This window comes from Suricata suricatta, chromosome 17 (genome assembly GCF_006229205.1).
Source record: "Suricata suricatta isolate VVHF042 chromosome 17, meerkat_22Aug2017_6uvM2_HiC, whole genome shotgun sequence".
NCBI classification, from domain to species: domain Eukaryota; kingdom Metazoa; phylum Chordata; class Mammalia; order Carnivora; family Herpestidae; genus Suricata; species Suricata suricatta.
The window spans coordinates 29582365-29597260 of record NC_043716.1 but is presented as its reverse complement, the minus strand read 5'-3'; the positions used below and the strand labels follow the sequence as shown (position 1 = coordinate 29597260).

At 40.0% G+C, this 14896-nt stretch overlaps 1 protein-coding gene across 5 annotated transcripts in view; it reads left to right on the top strand.

The window, feature by feature from the left end:
• Positions 1–14845, top strand: part of STXBP4 (syntaxin binding protein 4) — a 167827-nt gene extending 152982 nt beyond the window's left edge. For 4 of the 5 annotated variants that reach the window (XM_029927363.1, XM_029927366.1, XM_029927364.1 and 1 more), the window contains one exon: positions 10829–14845. In XM_029927363.1, coding sequence (XP_029783223.1) covers positions 10829–10955 — 127 coding nt within the window. In that variant the 3' untranslated portion in view covers positions 10956–14845. The remainder of the gene's footprint in view (positions 1–10828) is intronic. The other variant, XR_003904414.1, reaches the window with a different exon arrangement.
• The last annotated feature ends 51 nt before the right edge of the window (positions 14846–14896 follow it).

Sequence of the window (14896 nt, the reverse complement as noted above, 5' to 3'; positions counted from 1 at the left end):
CCCCCATTTGACCAAGGACAGGTATAACTGAGGCATAAAGCCTGTTAGCATTTCATTAGGATACTATCAGCTAGTTTTCTGGGGATGCAAGAAGTACTTTGGAAATGCATCACCTTTCTGGGGGATTATACTTTTATCAAGCCAGATGTGGACTTCTCTCTGCCTCCAGGACCCTTTATTTAAATTTATTAACAAATACTAACTTTTTTGCCGAACACTTTCCCTTCCAAATTTGGTTGCTGATTAGTCTGCTAGGACTGCCATGACTGAGTGGCTTAAACACCAGAAATTTGTTTTCTCATAGTTCTGGAGGCCAGAAGTCCAAGGTCAAGATGCCATGAGGATTAGTTTCTGGTGAGGCCTTTCTTCCTGGGATATGGACAGCTACCTTCTCAGTGTGTCCTCACATGGCCTCTTGTCTGTGTGTGTACAGAGAGATCGAGCTCTGGTGTCTCTTCCTCTTCTTACAAGAACACCAGTCCCATTGGACCCAGGGCCCCACCTCCGTGACCTCCTCTAAATTTATCTCCCCAAAGGCTCTGTCTCTAAATACAGCCACATTATGGATGAGGGCTTCAGTATATGAATTGGACGGGGGTAGGGGCACAATTCAGGTCACAACAGTTGCTTCTTTCTTAAATTACTTTCTGTAAGATCTCCAGCACCTTCTTTTTCTTCATCCAGTAATCTCCATTACAATGTAGTATATAAGCTTCCTACACATTTACCAAGTTTTAGGCAAATTGCAAGAATTAATCCAAACCAGGAGCTTTTCCCCTTATGCCTTAATCTTTAGTGGACGAAGAGTGTGGTAAGGAGAATGATGGCTCCCCAATGGTGTCTACATGTTAATCTCTGCAACCGTAGAATACATTAGGTTATGTGGTAAAGGGGCATAAAGGTCACAGGTGGAATTAAGGCTGCTAACAGCTGATCTTAAAACAGGGGGATGATCCTGGATTATCCAGGTGGGTCCAATCTAATCACATGAGTCCTTAACAGTAGAAAAGGGAGGCAGGAGAAGAGGGTCAGAGAAGGAGATGTGACGCTGGTAGCAGGGACAGATAGGCTACGTTGCTGGCTTTGAAGATGGAGGTCACGAGCCACAGAACGTGGATGGCCTTTGAGCTGGAAAAGCAAGGACACAGAGTCCCCCCTAGAGCCTCCATAAAGGAATGCAGCCTTGCCAGCGCCTTGATTTTAGCCCGGCAAGCACCCTGTCAGACTTCTGCAGAACTGTAAGCCAGTGAATTTATGTTGTTTACAGCCATTAAATTTGTGGGAATCTGTTACTGCACCAATATAAAACGAATACCGGGAGTCAGAGGTAGAGGGAAGAGGGTGATGGTTATGAGGGACCTAGAATGTGTCCAGGCATGGATCTCAGGGAGGTATACGTGTTATCGCGTAACCCTCTTGAGGCAGGTGTGGCATGTTTTCTCGATTAGGAAACTGAGACTCAGAGTTTCAATAACTGTCCCAGAGACACACAGTCACCCAGTTAGCACATGGGCGATCTGGAATTTCAAACAAGGTCTGCATAGTCTGTACGAAAGAATAGTGGCCATGGTCTATCTACATCCAAGCCCTAGTTCTGCTACTGTGTGAACGTGGACAGGGTATTGAACTACCTTAGCCTCCATTTCTGCAATTGTAAAAATTGCAGCAAAAAGTTAGGTTCGTGAGATTTGTATGAAAAGCAAATTGGGAAATCAGTATCAAAGAACATTGTAAAGTACAAAATGCTTATCTGATGTAAAGTCTTATCCACCTGCCACATGTCTAAACATCTCTATCACAGGGATGATCCAGGATATTGTAGGAGCTGAAGGATCTTCTTAGATCTTACCTAAAGTTTGTTAGTTAGCATCAGCATTAACCAGGTCCCTTTATGAGAAGTCTCCATCCTTTTGTTTGGTGTTAGATGCCTAGAAACATGGCTTTGGCTGCATCCTGAATTATTTCAGAGGCTGAAAATGCCAGTGTAGTAAAATCACTTAAGTAAAGGTTAGAGAATTGAGGGATAGAATGTTCTCTTAGGCAGACTATTAACCATTATGTTTGTCTTTGTTAGCATTCTATACTCTACCAGTGTTATTAACATGAGATTTCTTTAGCAAACAATAATATTTGTTTGATGTAAATAATTATAACTTAAATCCTGGGATTTGAGTAAGTTTACATATAACTCTACTTAGCAAATAAACTCTAGTCAAAATTGTTTGAATCATCATAGTGGTTCAGCTATTACCCACCACCAAATATATGAATAGACCTTGTCGAGTTACCTGGATATTAGAATATGGGTGAAGAGAGGTAGTAGTCCCGGGTATTTGGTGACTTTTAGGCTATTTAAATAAAATGAACTCTTTCCCGATAACGTTGAGTTTCTGTATGCATACTTCTGAATCATTTAGGGTGAAGCTACTGCATTTTCACATCTAAAGACTGTTTTAACTGATCCTCAATTATAAATAAACGTGTCTACCACTTTGGGGCATTTTTTTACTTGTGGTATAATAATATCAGTGAAATGCCTGGTGGGTCTATGCATCAAACATTTATTGACCGTCATTTTCTATGAGCCTGACGCCAAGGCTATAAAGATGCATCCAATACATCTCTGTCCTCTGGAACTTACAACCTGGTGGGCAAAGGCAGACATATTAAGAATTCATTTTCATGATGTGAAAAGTATAATAGGACTTCTGAGGAAGCAGGCTTCTTGCAAGTACTTTTTATTCATAGTTACTCAATTAAAATATGAGTATCGTGGCAAGTGCTTTAAGAAATGCTTTAGACATATGATCTGTGATCACTCAACACATCTTTACTTATCTCATCTTGTAAAACCAAAGACCCCTTCACAGGTGGTCATTTAATCCATCCCAGAACTGCCATACATATTGTTCTTGAAACCAACCCAGATAACAGAGCGTCAGAGAGAGTTTAACATCATGGCTAAATTCCCAGAAGTCAGATTTGGGTTTAGATCCTGGCCCTAACACGTTCTAGTTTTACGACCTGTAAGTTATTTCACCTCTCAGGGTGAAATATGGGTTTCCTCATATATAAAATGAGGATGATAAGTATAACTTTTTCTCTGCTTCAAAATAAACTAAGGTTCTAAAAATCAGATACGTCCATTGATTCACAAGTCCAAGATGGCACCATTAGAAATAGTTCGCATTACAAGGCTGATGAGAGAACTGTAAAGGTTAGTGGTGTGTTTGGTATTTTTCTCATAATTTTTTACTATAATTGAGGGTTTCTACTCTATAGAATTCACTCTCAAGTGGCTTTTGCACATACACATTATGGAGTCTATAATACTGGTAGAACACTTTAGGACTTTAGAGAGGAGAACCTCTCCAAGTCCCATCTACTTTTGTGATTTTTAGAATGCTCAGTTCTTCTGTAATAAAATATGTGTGTTCATATTTTTGTATTTTTAGTGTAGTCCATTTAACTTTGGTAGAAAAATAATATTAGAATGAGTATAAAATTAGTTGAAGCTTTATGTTTCAAATAATTTTAGTTTTTTTAAGGTTTCAAACTTGATAGTGAAGAAACAGATACTTAATCAGATGTTTATTAAACTTATTAGATAAATAAAGTTACATAGCTTCTATATTTCATGTACCCGGACTCATAAGTGAGAATTTAAGGTGGAAGGAAACTTTGGCAGTGGTCTTGCAAACTTGTTTCTAATTAAATTCAGTTTTCATTAATCTGTATTCTAACAGTCTTTTTTTTTTAATTTTTTTAATGCTTTTTATTTATTTTTGAGAGACACAGAGAGTCAGCGCGATCATGGGAGAGTCAGAGAGAGAGGGAGACACAGAATCCGAAACAGGCTCCAGGCTCTGAGCTAGCCACCAGCACAGAGCCTGATGCGGGGCTTGAACCCACAAACCGCGAGATCATGACCCGAGCTGAAGCTGGACGCTTAACCAGCTGAGCCACCCAGGCACCCCTCTAACAGTTTTTTTATTATTGATATATTTAAAGTAGCATGAAAAAATATATTTATTGCCTGTCTTCTGTATTTTAGAAAGCCAACCTCTTCAGTTTATAGAATTTGAACATGTATTTACTGGGGAAGTAATACTCATGGCCTCATCTTTTTTTTTTTTTAATAATAGTTTATTGTCAAATTGGTTTCCATATAACACCCAGTGCCTCTCCCCACAGGTGCCCCCCACCATGACCATCACCCCCTCCCTCCCTCCCCCTCCCCTTTCAGTCCATGGTTAGTCCTCAGTATTCAGTATTCTCCCTTGATCTGTGTCCCTCATTCTTCTCCGCTCTCTTTCCCCCTTCCTCTCCCCATGGTCCCCTGCCAGGTTTCTCCTGTTAGACTTATGAATGCAAACATATGGTATCTATCCTTCTCTGCCTGACTTATTTCACTTAGCATGACACCCTCAAGGTCTGTCCACTTTCCTACAAATTCATGGCCTCATCTTGAGATACTCTCATGAGAGGCACCTGGGTGGCTCAGTCAGTTGAGCATCTGGCTTTGGCTCAGGTCATGATCTCGCGGTTCGTGGGTTCGAGCCCCACATCAGGCTCTGTGCTGACAGCTCAGAGCCTGGAGCCTTCTTCAGATTCTGTGTCTCTTTCTCTCTGACCGTCCCCTGCTCACACTGTCTTTCTCTCTCTCAATAAATAAATTAAAAACATTTAAAAAATTTAAAAAAAAAAAGATACTCTCATGAGTAATCCAAGTGTCATTTAGATTGACACCAACTGCAGCAATAAACTGCCATTTTTCAGTAGCTTAATGCTTACATATCAGTCAATGCAGAGCTTCCTGGCTGATGAATGGGTTTTTTTTCCTTTGGCTGGTGATTTTGACACCCCAGCTCCTTCTAGCTCATGGCTCCATATCTCCTAGGTCCTCAGAGTCCTCTGAGTTCAGTTAGTGGATGAGGAGTCAGAGTAGAGAATAGAGAAGACACTCTAGTTTCTTAAAAACCAGGCCCACAAGAGATAAATATTTCTCTCGTCTTCCATTGGTAGGAACTAGTCACATGCTCACATTAGGATGTCAAGGAAGCGGGGACAGGTAGTCTCTGCCTGGGCAGCTGCCTCCTGATGACAACTCTGTGACATGGAAGGGACAATACACAAAGTTCGGTGGACACTGCCAGAAGGTATATGAGAATGTACAGATATATAAACTCAAAATCTCTGTGGTTATTTATTAGTATCTAATAGCCCAGTAAGTACCAGTGTAGCATGTGTTCTTTGAGGCCTTCTGTACTTTTCAATCTGATCACAATGAAAAACAGAATCAATTTTTAAGAGTTGCCCAAAGCTATAATCTGTGGCTGTAGAACAGATTTTTGAAACATACATCACTTTTGGACCTGAGGTGTTTGAGCTCTATATGGTAACTGACAGCAATCTAAGCCTGTGTATATGATTTTTAAATTATAATTTATATTTTTCATATTTTTCTCAGGAATTTTCTTTTCAGGGTTCCTCTTTTCTAAGTCTAGTAACAGCATACAGCAATTTTTTCCAATATTATGCATAAGTAATTTATTACTTATGCATAATATATTTTTTCCAATATTATGCATAAGTAATTTATTACTATAGCTTTAGATTCTAACAATAATAATAATAATGTGATGTCTGAGTTATAAAGGGTTTTGTGTTTTGGTTTTTATTTTTTACTTTAGATAGGTGTGAGCAAGAGGAGTGAGGGGCAGAGTGGGAGAGAGAGAGAGAGAGCGAGTGAAAGCAAGCAGGGGGAGGGGCAGAGGGAGAGAGAGAATCTTCAACAGGCTGAGCTCAGTGCAGAGCCTGACATGGGGCTTGATCCCACAACCATGGGATCATGACCTGAACTGGAATCAAGAGTCAGATGCTCAACTGACTGAGCCACCCACATACCCCAGAGGTCTTTTAATTAATTGGATTTTTTAATTTTCAAAAGATATCTGATATATTTTTTATATAAATTGCCATAAGTTTGTAACAAAAATAAAATTTGTCTTGAAGCCTGTAAAGATTTGGATGAGAGCCTGCTAATGTTTGATCAGAGCCCCACTGGATTTCCAAGTACTCAATTATAAAATGCTGGAGGTGTTCTGTGATATTTAAAAAAGTTAATTAATGAGAAATATCCATTTTGATTTTAGGGCTATATTTCCAAAATTATGTAAGAGGGAACTCCTTATATGTCACTGGGAACAAACAATTTATAATTTTCTCTTAAACACGTTTTAGAATAGGTTACTTCACATTACTGATTTCCAGTCATTCTCACAAGATTCTGACAAGATTACGTGCTGCCTCACCAAGGTTTGGTGGCTTTTCAATTATTTTATTGACATGTTTCACTTCCCCCCACCTTCTCTCTCTTTTTTTAAATTTTAGAGAGAGAGAGCATGAGCAGGCGCAGAGGAAGGGAGAAAGAGAATCTTAAACAGGTGCCACGCTCAGCACAGAGCCCAAAACGGGCTCAATCCCATGACCCTGGGATGATGACTTGAGCCAAAACCAAGAGCCAGGCACTCAGCCAACTGAGCCACCCAAGCACCCTGACATGGATGACGTTCTGTTCTTACCTTCTAATTTGTTTTCAATTGGGATTACTTTTTAAGTATAAGTCTTTTATTGTTATTACTACTTGCAGTTTTTGGCCAGCTGTAAAATTCTCCAGTGATTCTAAGGTACTGGTATCAGAAACAGATGGAATTAACATATATTTATTTGTTTGTCTTTATTTACTCATTCATATGAATATTGTATGCATGGGATTATCCCCCCACCCCAAAAAAAGCACATTGCAAATTAATTACGTTGGCTCATTATTTTGCAGCCTTATCTTAAACATGATAAAATTATACATGCAGTGTTGCTAAATTCGCAGTGATGTATAAATAGTACCATTTACAGTGGAGTTTAACAAAAGAACCTTTTTCATCATCACAGACGGTTATTAAGAATGAATTTCTTCAAAACTAGTGCACTTCTTGTCTTTAAACCACTTTTCTCTTAAAGGCTGTCCTAAATTTTTATTTTGAAAGAAAGCATTTTGCATGCTAGGAGGTAAGAAACATAAGGAGGGTAATTATAATAGGATTTAAATAATTCACTTACATTTCTTAGCCAATAAAATAAAGCATGTTCTCTTAAGGCTTTTGTTTATAAGTTCTAAAATAATGTCTTTCAATTTACTAATATTATAAAAGAAAAAAAAACCCACAACACTGTCATCTTCCTAGATCAGATAATTCCTGTTTTCCACCAACAGATTTGACAACCACTCAGAAGCAAGTAGTATTATGCTTTTTGGATTTTCAGATATATCTGAACTGCTGTTGACTGCTCCCCAAATCAGGTCAGATGCGCTGTGTGCAGGAACATTTGCCAGAGGTAGTGTGTGTTCAAATGGAAGATTGTTATGTTCCTAGTCAGCCTCATTTATTCTCCAGACCTCTAAATTTTTCATATGAAGTAGCAGCATTTCACTTTCTGAACCATAGGGTCTTTATTAATTAAACAGAGTCAACAAGGGCTGATTTAGTCTCTGTCTTCGCCATTGAATTACCAAGCACACAAATCAGAGAGGAAATGTCTCTAATACTAGAATGTTCTCCAAGCCAGTAAATCGGGGATTATCTCATCATACTGATTATGTCAAAGCTCTTTAGTCACCATGCTCACTAGGACATAAAATTGAATGGTATACACACAGATAGCCCTGTTCCAGCATTCTAGGAAGAGTTCCAGGCTTTTTTTTCAATAATCACAAAGTTCTAATTATCAAAAAACAACACAAACTAGCCATGATCTTTTATTGAATATCAACTCTCTGCCAGACACTTCACATGCATTACCTGAGTTTTAGAAGCATTGGTTCTGAATGTTTGTACAAAAGACCTAGGTGTGAAACATGCACTTGAAGTATAGAAACCTTACCCCTTGGTTGGCTGTTTCATTTTTTCTAGTGAGTAGCCATCATAATTGCATTTTTGGGGTTTGGGTGTGTGTTTTTTAAACATATACGGAGAAGTCTATTGTGAACATAAGCTTAATCAATATTTTAGGATTTTACTTTTGGATTTGGAAAAAGTTCAGATGTAGACTTGTCTATGTAAAAGTGCTCGATGAGGTTTCCTGGCATGCCTGACTTTCTAGGGGGAGCCTCTAATAGTCATCGTTCAGAGTCTATCACTACTTTTTTTTTTGGACAGTTTGCCTTTGCTTCATCTAAGTGATAAATGTAATGGAATGTCCATTTATAGGTTGTTATAATAGTTGGAGCATGAGACTATTATTTTTCAGGAAGTTTAATAGGAGAGTGTACACCTGAACTCATTCCTCAGGTGGTTGTTCCTGTTTTTCCCTCCTTCCCACACTCCCTGATTACGGGACATTATTGAGGAGAAGGATTTAGTTAGTCTCTTCTTTAGACTAACATACTCTAAATGTGCAATATCCCATCAAAGTAAATATACCAAGATTTTTAATATTAGCAAAACTGTCACATCAAGCCTTTCCTTTTCGTTTTAAACAGGTGCTTTTTACAGAATAGCTTGTCCTCATTTTACCTTGCAGCAGCATCCTGGACCTCTTATGTTACACTCAATAGTATTTCTTTAAAGCTACTTCCAATTTAGGCAGACTTCCAGCTTCCCCCAACCCCAAAGGCCTGGAAATGAAGTTAACCTGTGCAGAATCTAATGCTTCAGTAAGTTTAGTCTCCATAATAAGAAATTCCATTAAACCATTTTAAAGGGATAACAGTGATGTGGATTACTGTCAAGAGAATAACGATTCTTTGTACCACTTAGCTACATTCTGAGCTTTTGAAATGGTGAACATGTTTGGGCCTTGCCACCGTCACCTTGATTCTCAAAACAAATTTGTTTATGCCATCAAGAAACTATCAGCAATCTTCCATGGAAAGGTGAATTTTAATATTCAAACTGAGGAGTTGAACAATTTCTATTGGGGTATATGCAGGGAATTTAGGACATAGGTCAAAAACATCACTGACAATGAAACTGCCCATTTATGTAGTAAGTCCAACATTTTCAGTTATTACCATCAACAGCCAATAAAGTCCGTGCATTTATGTGATAGTTCCCAAATTATGCTCTATGGAACACTGGCCCCACATATGCTAATGGGCATGTTAGTTTGAGTAATACCACACACTGTTGGAGAGGCATAGAACATGTTAATATATTTAAGGTTTAGGGAAGTCCTACCGTTAAGAAATTTGTTTAGCTCTATTTAACCCAGTATATTTCAAACTGATTTGACCATGGAATTATCTTCTTCACATAAGTTATTAAAATTGCATTTAACATACTTTGGAAATGCTATTATAATGTAGGAGGTAGTTTTAGACCACCCCCCCCCCATCTTATTTGATCATTTTAAGCGCCAACCCTCAGAGGGACTCCATCTAAGACATGGTACTACTCCCAAGGTTGAGTTTGAGTAGGATAGGGGTGGGGGGAGACTGATCTAAATGGATGAGGGCAGTAGGGGAAGCCAGTAGTGGAGAGAGTGTCCAGGAAGAAGAAACAGATCAACCTAATTCCAGAAGCTGCCTGTCCACATTCAGGCACTGGGCAGATAGTGGGGGACATAGGAGATTCATTCAGCCATAGGCTGATTCAGCCAAAGGTTGGAAACCAGGTCTGAGAGACACCAGCCAGCAGGTGGAGACACACCTTGTAATGTTGTTTCACTGCTGCTGGAAGGCGCCCTGTACCTGTTGTACATCCCTCCCCACCTCTGCTTGTGTTCTTCCCTGAAATGCCTAGTCGTTCGTTCCGAGCACATTAGGCACCATATAAATTCACGTGTAAGAAACATAGCTCCTGCCCTCATGGAGCTTCCTATGCAATAAGAAGGCCTGAAAATAAACAGGCACTTCAAATATAATGTGATAAGAGATAAGATCAGGAGCATAGATTGGAGGAATTTTGAGGGAGAGTTGGTTTATTTGTTTGTTTATTTATTTTTAGTCTGTTCATCTATTTTTTGAGAGAGTGTGCACACAAGTTGGGGAGGGGCAGAGAAAGAGGGAAACAGAATCCAAAGTGGGCTCCAGGCTCTGAGCTGTCAGCACAGAGCCTGCTGTGGGGTTCAAACCTTGAACAGTGAGATCATGACCTGAGCCAAAGTCAGATATTCAACTGACTGAGCCACTCAGGTGCCCCTAGGGAGATTTGGTTCTTTAGAATTAGTGTAAGTTAACTAACTAAACAACTTGAGACGGAGGAATACTGTAGCAAAGAAAAAAGTATTATTGACGCAGGTTAAAAAAAAAAAAGATACTTCATACCATGGAGTATGTATTTGATCTAGAAGGCATTGCTTGGCACTGATTTTTTAGCAGGTGAGCAATAGCGTAAGATTTGTCATTTAGAAAGATCTCTTGGCTGGAGCAGAAATGGAATTAGAAAAGAAGTAGAACAGAGGCAGAGAGACCAGCTATTTCAGTGACCCGGGGTATAGCTCTGGAAGAGAGGGGAAGTAAAAGATTCCATAGACATTTCAGCAAGAGAATCCCAGGATTTGCTGACTGACTGACAGGTAAGGGAAAACAAGGAGTCAAAGATGATGCATTCTCCTACATTCCTTTCTACCAACAAAGAAAGAAACAAATAGGTTTTGTTGAACCTTAAAACATATCCAAGACTTTCTAAGACGATCGGATGGAGTTGCAACTGCTTCCCATCACCAGGGGCTGCAGTAGGGTCGAGGTGGTGTCACTGGGGTCAGTCCTTGCATGGACGGGCGGAAGGAGGAGCCTTCAGCTTGTAATGCATTCCTTGTTCTTCCCAAGTCACGTAACACAGACGACATCCTGGATCCATCCCGTGATAAGTGCACTGAACCTGTCTTGCTCAGAGGAAAATGAAGAGGATTGTTCCAGAGAACTTCCTGATCAAAGAGTTGATGGTCTTCTGTAGCAAGCAGAGCTCCGTGGTCTTCTAACATCTCAGTCTACATGGATGACACCAACATGCAACGGTCTAAAATAGGAGTAAAGCACACCCTACTTACTGAAGTTCTAAAATGGAGAACTTTTGTAAAAATTCTCTACTTTTGTATAACTTTTTTATTTTTTGGACTTGCGATGAGCATTTTTTTTATTGAGGTTTAATTCACATGGAGTGTTATAATAATTTCAGGTGTACAATATGGTGGCTCAACACTTCTGTGCATTACTCAGTGCTCATCATGATAAGTGTACTCTTATAACCCCCTTTATTTCATCCACCCCCCCGACCTGCCTCCCCTCTGGCGACTACCATCTTGTTCTCTGAATTTAAGAGTCTGCTTTTTTGTTGTCTCTTTTTTTATTTGTTCGTTTGGTTTGTTTCTTAAATTCTACATATGAGCGAGAGCATACGGTGTGGTAAAACTTCTTAATATAAGTGTATACATTTACAAGAGCAGTTGCCACTAAGTAGTTCTTTAAGAATAATCTAGTTGTATTTTTTGAAATCATATATAGGTTTTATAATATGTATAGTTTTTCATATACAATTTGATTTATAGTTTTATATATAGTTCTTTATAGAGTATCAGATAAAACGGTTTTTATCATTAAGACTTATCAGAAAATTATGTGAACACAGTAAAACACTTCATTTCACTAACCGTTTACAGTCGTGTCTTAGGAAAGTGCTCTGAGCAAGCTTTTGGGGGTTTCTTACGGATCACATTGGACAACTATCTCGTGGGCTACTGAATGCAGTTTACATATTTGTGGGGCTCTCTAGTTACAAAATGCTCCTCAGACCCTGTTTTGGTTAAAACATACAAGATGCGCGTGAGGCAGATCCACTGGGTATTTTTTTATTCTTGTTTTCCAGTTAGGAAAATAGCGGTTCAGAGAAATGAAGCACCTTGTCCTGGAGCTGAGGTTTACACCCGAGTCTTCTGATTCTCCATCCAACCCCCTTTCTGCTGCACCCCGCTGTCCCTGCAGAGGGAGGTCACGGCTGACACGCCGGCCACCGTGGCTCTGTTGACACAGCTGAGCTCCACAGCTGTGCGCTCCAGCGGCCACAGATTCAGGAGGTACCTCTCTGGTCGGACGTGGCCCCCACATAACCCCACTCTTCTCCTGTAAACACTTCTACCTCCCACACCCCCAAATAGTCACCAAGTCAGGGTGCAGCTCTGTGATGCCCTTTCCACAGGCTTCTTGCAGCAGCTCGCGTTTTTCTAAAGTAAAGGGAATGGCTTACATCAGCGGTCTGCCCTGCCAGAGGGAACTTTTGCAGGGAGTTAATGAGAAGAGGGGCCTCTGGAATCTCCTCTGCTCTCTGAACACATCCACGAAGTCTCCTGCTATGAGTTCAAGACTGACCTCGTGACTGCCGATGTCACCTTCCAAACTGATTACACTTCCCATCTTAGGTTATTCTATTGTAAGGATGCCACTAGCCAGTTCCTGGAAGGTCTGGGCCATTGACTTGGAGTGCTAAAGATTGTCTTTTTATTGATATAAACCAGGGGCTAAGAATTGGGGCAGAGTGAGGACAAAGTCCACCAGGACAATGTCCTGAACCAACTAATGCTAAAAAAGGGATTTGTTCCTCTCCAGTACTCTGATACCGTTAGGTAATATACTTAGGAAGAAAGTGAGTCAGAATCATTAAGTGATCAGAATATCCTGTTCTTAACCATGGCTGGTAAGGCTGAGAAGTTACTGTTTGTCATGGTGGCCTCTTCCCCCACCCCTTCCTCTTCCCCCACCCCTTCCTCCTCACTCCCTCTCCACCTCTAAAATACAAGCAGGAAAAAGGAACCCAACCTTGAGAATCATGTGATTCGGTGATTTTTTTTCCCCAAACATCTTTTGGTGAAAAAGACTCATTTTTCAAATGGACTCTTAGCAGAATCCCAATATATGTAATGGATTTTTTTTTTAAATATTGTTACTCTTCTTGAAATGAGAGAAACCTGAAGCCCTATTAAAGCATCCCCAGGCATGGCTGTGCAAACCTAGGGCTCCCTAGAATATAGCATAAGATTCCTCAATTGTAGCCATTTTATAGATGTAAACTGAGATCCTATGAGGTCACACAGTGAGTCAGTACCAGGTCAAGACGGGACCTAGATCCTAAAGCCTCCTAGTCTACTACATTTCATATGGCGTGTAATATAGATGTATGTTGTAAATATGGGTCTGTATCATGAATATATATAGGATTTATAATTTACACCTTGAATAAAAACATGAAGTCAAATCCAGGCTGATAGGTAGTCATTAGCCCGAGAAAAGTTTCCGAGTGGCTGAAGAAGACTCAGGCTTCTCCTGACAGCTGTATGAATATGAGCAGGCTTCAGGGAGACAAGCTTTGAGAGAAGCCCTTGAGGGAGCTCTTTCCTTGTGTCCCCCAGAGGTGAGTGGGATTCTCAGACCCCCAAAGTTGCTTTCATAAGTTGGTGCCTATAATTGCCAAAGTACAGACTTTTTGTTGTTGCTAAATTAATGGTATGAAATTTCCCTCCCCCTCCTAGGAGTGTTTTCTCTAATTTGTTTCTAAGTGAAGAAAACACAGAGGAGACGTTAGAGTCACTTGAGATCCAGGTCCTCAGGCACGCATCTCACCGACAGACGCCTCATACGTCAGCTTTGCTGTTTTCTGCCAGTTTCTTCCCTGCTTCCTCATAAAATACCTTATGGGAAAGGCCTCTGAAAATTGTAAGGATATCATTTGTTGAGCATTTTGTGCCACACATTGTGATGCGTAGTTTGCATAGATTATTTCATTATCTTCCTAAAACAGCCCCATGATGTAGAAACTCTTATCCCCCTTTTGTAAAGAAGAGATTTAACATTAGAGGGAGTTGCCAGTCTTTGCCAAGGGGTCACGCAGCACCTGCATGTGGAAGCCAGGGCCCAAGGCAGGTCTGGCACCGCCCACTCTCTTCAACCATCTGTGGAGCTGCTTAGATCCATTGCATGTGACACTTGGGGTAGAGGTGGGGTCCGTGAGTCAGTTTCTCAACCTGGGCAGATACCAGTTCAGTGCACAAGGAACTTTCTGGTAGTTGGGGCTCATCAGGAAAGAATTCCCCCATGAGAAGTGGAGGCACTGACCCAGGAAGTGGTCATCCTGAGCTCTTTATGGGAACGGTACTGAATCGGCTGGACCTTTTGAGCACTCTCTGAGATTCCTTCCTCTTTATGCCCTCCAAACCAACAGATAAATGCCCAGGAGACAAAGAACCATGATATGGACTCATTAAGAATCCTTATCCAATGCAAATAGAACCATCAGACTATTTTTTGGTGAGTTGATGTTTATATAGCCAATCTTTCATTAATATAAATCAACTTTGTTAATGTGATAAACCCAACTGACCCACTGGCTCAGATTCTAGGGTTAGAAAACCTCCGTGTTCTTACATCCTCCTGCCTCACTTCACGAATGAGTATTTTTACAAAGTTAATCATACTTGTTAAGCAGCTTGCTTTTGACATATTTATTGTGGTCGTTTTTTTCCATTTCTATGTATTTGTCAATACATAGATTGTTCTATGTCAAACGTCTGCATAAAATATCATTACCCAGATAACTCATAATCTTTGTAGCCATCAGTCTATTTGATGAACACTTAGGCTGTTCTAAGTTCTCTCCTGTTACAATGTCACAGTGAACATTGTTACAATCATTAAATCCTTTTCTTCACATATGCACGCACTCTTATGCCAATAGGTCTATAATGCGAATACATTCATCAAAGTAAATTGCTATATCAAAGGCTTGTTCCTTTTAAATTTGGTAACTATTCATAAATTCTCCTGCGTTAAAACAGAGCCAATTTACACCACCACAAATAGTGTATGAGAGTTTATTTTCTATATGTGATAGGGCTTATTTTAGTGCAA